Genomic DNA, 4,725 nt, shown 5'->3' on the forward strand with positions numbered 1-4,725 from the left:
TGAGGGGTGGCGGGGTTGGTGGGGTGCTCTCTGCCCGGCCCCCTCCGGCAGCACCCCGCTGGCTCTGCCCGGCTTTGCCTCTCCCAGCTGCTGGGCCAGGGCTGCCAGGACTGCTCCTAAAGCCCGTGGGGCTCGGGAGCCAGCGTGCTGCACAGGGCAGGTGCCTGGAATGGAACAGCACAGCCCTTTCCCTGAGCCAGGCAGCCTGGAGTGGAGGATGGACCTGTGCTGGGGAGAAGAGGGGATCAGAGCACTGACAAATCTGTTGGCAAACCAAGCTGCACTTCTCCAACGGGGTGGCAGGGAGCTGGCTGGCTGTGGGCACCAGACAGGGATCCCTGTGCTGAACTGGGGAGACCTGCTGATCACCTCGAGTGTGCAGCACTACCCAGCTCGTTTTCTCCTTTGCTCCTATCTGCTTATCCTTGATTTGCAGCAAGCCGAGGCAGGAAATATGATCTTGATAAATATTTATGGCTGTCAGCCATTTTATAGTTGGGATTACTCCTGGAAAAAAAAATATAAGGACATTTTCTCATTATCTTCTGTCAAAGGGGCAGTTGAGCCACTTACCACGGCCGTGGAGTTGCTGTGTGAGGCTGGAGACATGAAATGGATTTGGTGATGATTTTGTGAGTCTCAACCCTCTGCAGGCTGGAGTGAGTGGGGGGTCAGTGTCTGGAGAGCAGGATCGGGCTCCAGGGGGACCCTGGCTGGTCCCCAGTGTGCAGGCTGAGCCAGCCCATCCCCTCTGCCTTGGGGGGTCCCCCTGCAGCTGGTGGCTGTGGCACAGCTGGGGTCCTGCAGGCTGGTTGGTGGCTGTGCTGGTAGATCAGGTTGGTGCTGGTGACCTGCAGCCCTGGGTGCTGACTCTGTGCCCCCAGGGTCTCATTCGTGTTGCTCTGAGCTGTGAGAACGTTCCCAGGACAGCTAAAAGTTGCTGGTTTGGGCAGTTTTTCCAGAAGAGTGAACAAGGAATGGCCCTGATCTCATCTTCTTGCAGAAAATGCTTCTCAGGGTAGTCTGTTAGCTGGTTTAACACGGCTTTTACTTGGGGTTTTTTAGCAGAGATGTATCTTTTTAGACTGTGTTGTCTTCTGCCCCTCAGGGCTTGATAGAAACCTGTCACCCACACTTATCACAACTTCAGAGACTCCCCCACCAGAGCCACCTCCTTACTTGTATCTGAAGTTTCCACATCTGTGGCCTGTGCTGTGAAGATCTGCAGCTCTGGACTGTAGGAGTGAGTTGTTTGAGCTGTGGCTGACTGGGATGATGCCTTGTCTTGTCCCCTGTGCCACATAACTGCTTCAGAAGGGGTTCGTGGCCTTTAGAGGCTGTGAGCCACTTGCTCCAAGAAGGACCTGGAGGGGCTGGAGTGTGGCCAGGGAAGGGCAATGAAGCTGCTGGGGAAGGGTCTAGAGCCCAAGTGTGGGGAGGAGCAGCTGAGGGAGCTGGGTGTGCTGAGCCTGGAGCAAAGGAGGCTCAGGGGAGACCTTAAGGTTGTCCCTGAGGAACAATTTCTTGCCCTGGAGGGTTGCCCAGGGCTGTGCCAGGCTGCCCAGGGCAGTGGTGGAGTCCCCACCCCTGGAGGGGTTCCCAAGCCGTGGAGATGTGGGGTGAGGGACACAGGGCAGTGGGGACCTGGCCGTGTTGAGTCACTGGTTGGCCTCCAGGCTCTCTGAAGCTCTTTTCCAGCCCAGCAGCTCTGTGCTCCATCCAGACTGCTCCGTGCAGGGCAGCAGCAGCAGCTGCAGGGGCTCTGCTGCACGTGCTGGACACGGGTGTCTGTTGTGAGGACGATTGATCCGAGGAGGTTTTGGGGTGTCAGGTCTGCAGGCAGTGCTTGGGCTGTCAGGGAGGGCTCTGCCACCTTGACTCTGGTTTGTTGTTTCTGAGCTGCTGGCCTCAGAGAAGCAGAACTGTTGTTAAACCCAGAGTGACTCTGGGGGCTCTCGGCCGACGTGCCCCGTGTTCTGTACAGCAGCAGTCAGGCTGGGGGGGCTCACAGCCTGGGCACCCACCTCTGGGGGAGGAGCCCTGGAGAACTTCAGCTGACCTGTTTCTGTCCCCCATGGAGCACGGAGCCTTTTTGAAGTGGTTATTTGGTGGCAGTTGTCAGTGTTGCTACATGACTCATCTGTTTCCCTGCGGCTGCTGCTCTGCCAGGAGGCAGCTGTGCCAGCCTGGGAGATGGGCTCAGAAGGCACCACAGGTCTCTCCTCCCTCCTCCTGCTTTTAGATGATGAGCTAGGGAGCAGTTGTTTGAATTCCTCACTTCTCCCCATCTGAGGATGTCTTTGCTCTTATGGTGTCTACCACCTAAATGTGCCACATGAAATATGAAACATTCTCCTCCTGTATGGGGGTTTGGACACTCCTCTTCCCCATCACCTTTCAGCCTTGACTGGGGTTTTGCTTTTGCATCTTTTTGCTCTGAAACTCTGGGGATGTCCATCCCCTCTAAGCACCATTTTCCATGGCTGGAGCAGGTTGGACAGAAGGTTGAGGGGTTAGTCTCACCTGAAGGGAGGCAGTGAGCCCTGATTTGGTACCTTCCAAAGCCCTCCCCTGGTGCCACTTGCTGCTTCTCGGGCCCTCCTGGACCCCCACACTGTCACTGGGGGGTGGGGTGCTTTGCTTCCCCCATCTCCCTGCTCCCATCCCTCCCCTTCCTGCCTTCATCTTCACCACATCCTGTTTGGGGTGTTTGGCTCCAGGAAGAAGCTCCTCAGCTCTTGGTTTCCTCTGAAATCTGTGGGTTTCCCTCTCAGTCAGTGTTCTGGTGATGTGCCAGTTGTTCGTTTTCCCTGAAAAGGAGGAAAACTAAAAACTGCTCTATTTTTTTCTCCCCCTTTCTTCCCTGCCAGGCTTCTCCTCATACAATGGAGGAGGGATGAACGGCACGAGCACAGTGATGGATTTCCTGGAGGAACCTCTTCCTGGCGTGGGCACCTATGAAGACTTCAACACCATAGACTGGGTGCGGGAGAAGTCCAGGGACCGGGACAGGCACCGAGAGGTGAGGTCTCTCTGCTTCCCCCTGCTCCCTGCCAGCTCTGGAGGCAGGAGAATTAACGTGCTGGAGCTAATCCTAGTTCTGATTGCCAGGGCAGGGAGAGGCTTCCTGGAGACACCCACCCGGGCTGGAGGGATTGCCCTGAGGGGGATAGACCCAGCACCTCTCCACAGGAGCCCTAGTGTGAGGAAGGAGGATGCTGAATTGGAGTTTAGCAATTGCTGCTTCTCTTCTGAAGGGTTTAATTTGTTTAAAAACCTTCAGTGGGTTTCTGAATCACATCTCCAGTGCCTTAATGGCACATTTCCTCAGCTGGGTTAAACTTGCCTGGGGCTGAGGCACAGCAAAGCCTGCGTTCAACCAGGGCTGGGGTGGGTGGAAGGGACTTTTCAGGGTCACCTCATCCAGCCCCCTGCAGGGAGCAGGGACACCCCCAACCAGAGCAGGGTGCTCAGAGCTCCATCCAACCTCCCCTGGGATGGTTCCAGGGATGGGGCAGTGACCACCTCTCTGGGCAGCCTGGGCCAGGGTGGGGGTTACACTGGAGGAATCTAAGCCCCCAATCCTGTTTGTTGGTGAAGAAACTGCTGATTTTTCTGCTCACACCATTGCACTTGTGAAGGATGCTCTCTCTGGTGGGATGGTTTTGTGCTGCCTGTTTGAACTCAGTGCAGTTCTTGCAGAATTCTTTCCCAGGCCTTCCCTGCTCTCTGGAATCTGCTTAGAAAGCTGGGGGTGCTTTAAATAACGTGCCCATGGCCCCAGCATGCTCCTGATTCACTTGAAGCCCTTCCTGGCAGAACTCTTGCAGGGCAGTGCTTGAACTCAGCCTGTTTATTTGCTTGCCAAATATTCTGTAATTATTTTTCCCTGAGCATCACAAACCAACTTCTGTCTTGGTAACACAAACTGGACACGGGCCCCACTCAGTGTCTGACTACATAAAATACAACATAATGCCCAAACCTGGATCAGGGAGAAGGGAAGGAAGCTGAAATTGGGTCAGGGCAGAAGTTCCTGCTGGCCAGCGAGGTGGAGGGTTGGTCCAATGAAAAGAAATAGAAAGGAAATAGTTTTGGTACCTCTGCCTTGACTCAGTCACAATTCTCCTGGTGATCAGTGCAGCATCTGAAAGGAGAAAATCCAGAGAACAACCCAAACACCACTCGTTCAGGCAGAATGGACTCTTATTTATTTATTCCTCATTTAGTGAGTGTTGCCTGTTTGCATCAATGTGCCCTTTTATCTGGGAATAATGGCAGTGTGCTGGAATGCTTCCCCTGGGAGAGGCAGTGGGTAGCTGGGGACACGGTGGCTGTTCTGTCACCCTTTTGTCTGCCTGTTGGGAGCAGTGGGACTGACAGGCCTCAGCATCCCTGCCAGACACAGGCAGACCAGGGGCTCTGAGGAGCTCACCAGCCTGGGCATCCTGGCTGGATCCAAGTCCCCTTTTCCCAGTGCCACCAGTACAGCCTGGTTCCCAGCCTGGCCATGGCTCTGCCACCCGCCTGCTGTCTGGCTGAGCAGCTCTTGGCAGAGTCTCCTCTGCTCAAAGTCTGGTTTGTGTTACAGACACTGAGGCAGTAGCTGGAGACTGGAGTCACAGCATCCCAGCAGGGTGGGGTTGGGAGGGACCTCTGGAGATCATCTCCTCCAACCCCCTGCTCCAGCAGCTCACCCCCAGCAGGGTGCCCAGGGTCACAGCC

General features: G+C 55.6%; 1 protein-coding gene across 1 annotated transcript in view; it reads left to right on the plus strand.

Annotated features, from left to right (window-relative positions):
- Positions 1–2,875: 2,875 nt before the first annotated feature.
- Positions 2,876–4,725, plus strand: part of LOC103771447 (H(+)/Cl(-) exchange transporter 5) — a gene marked incomplete at its 3' end in the record, with an annotated part of 9,559 nt that continues 7,709 nt past the window's right edge. Inside the window, exon 1 of the mRNA XM_008938745.1 lies at positions 2,876–3,022. Coding sequence (XP_008936993.1) covers positions 2,897–3,022 — 126 coding nt within the window. The remainder of the gene's footprint in view (positions 3,023–4,725) is intronic.

The sequence above is a fragment of the Merops nubicus genome, unplaced genomic scaffold (genome assembly GCF_000691845.1).
Source record: "Merops nubicus isolate BGI_N331 unplaced genomic scaffold, ASM69184v1 scaffold13334, whole genome shotgun sequence".
In the NCBI taxonomy this organism is placed as follows: Eukaryota; Metazoa; Chordata; class Aves; order Coraciiformes; family Meropidae; genus Merops; species Merops nubicus.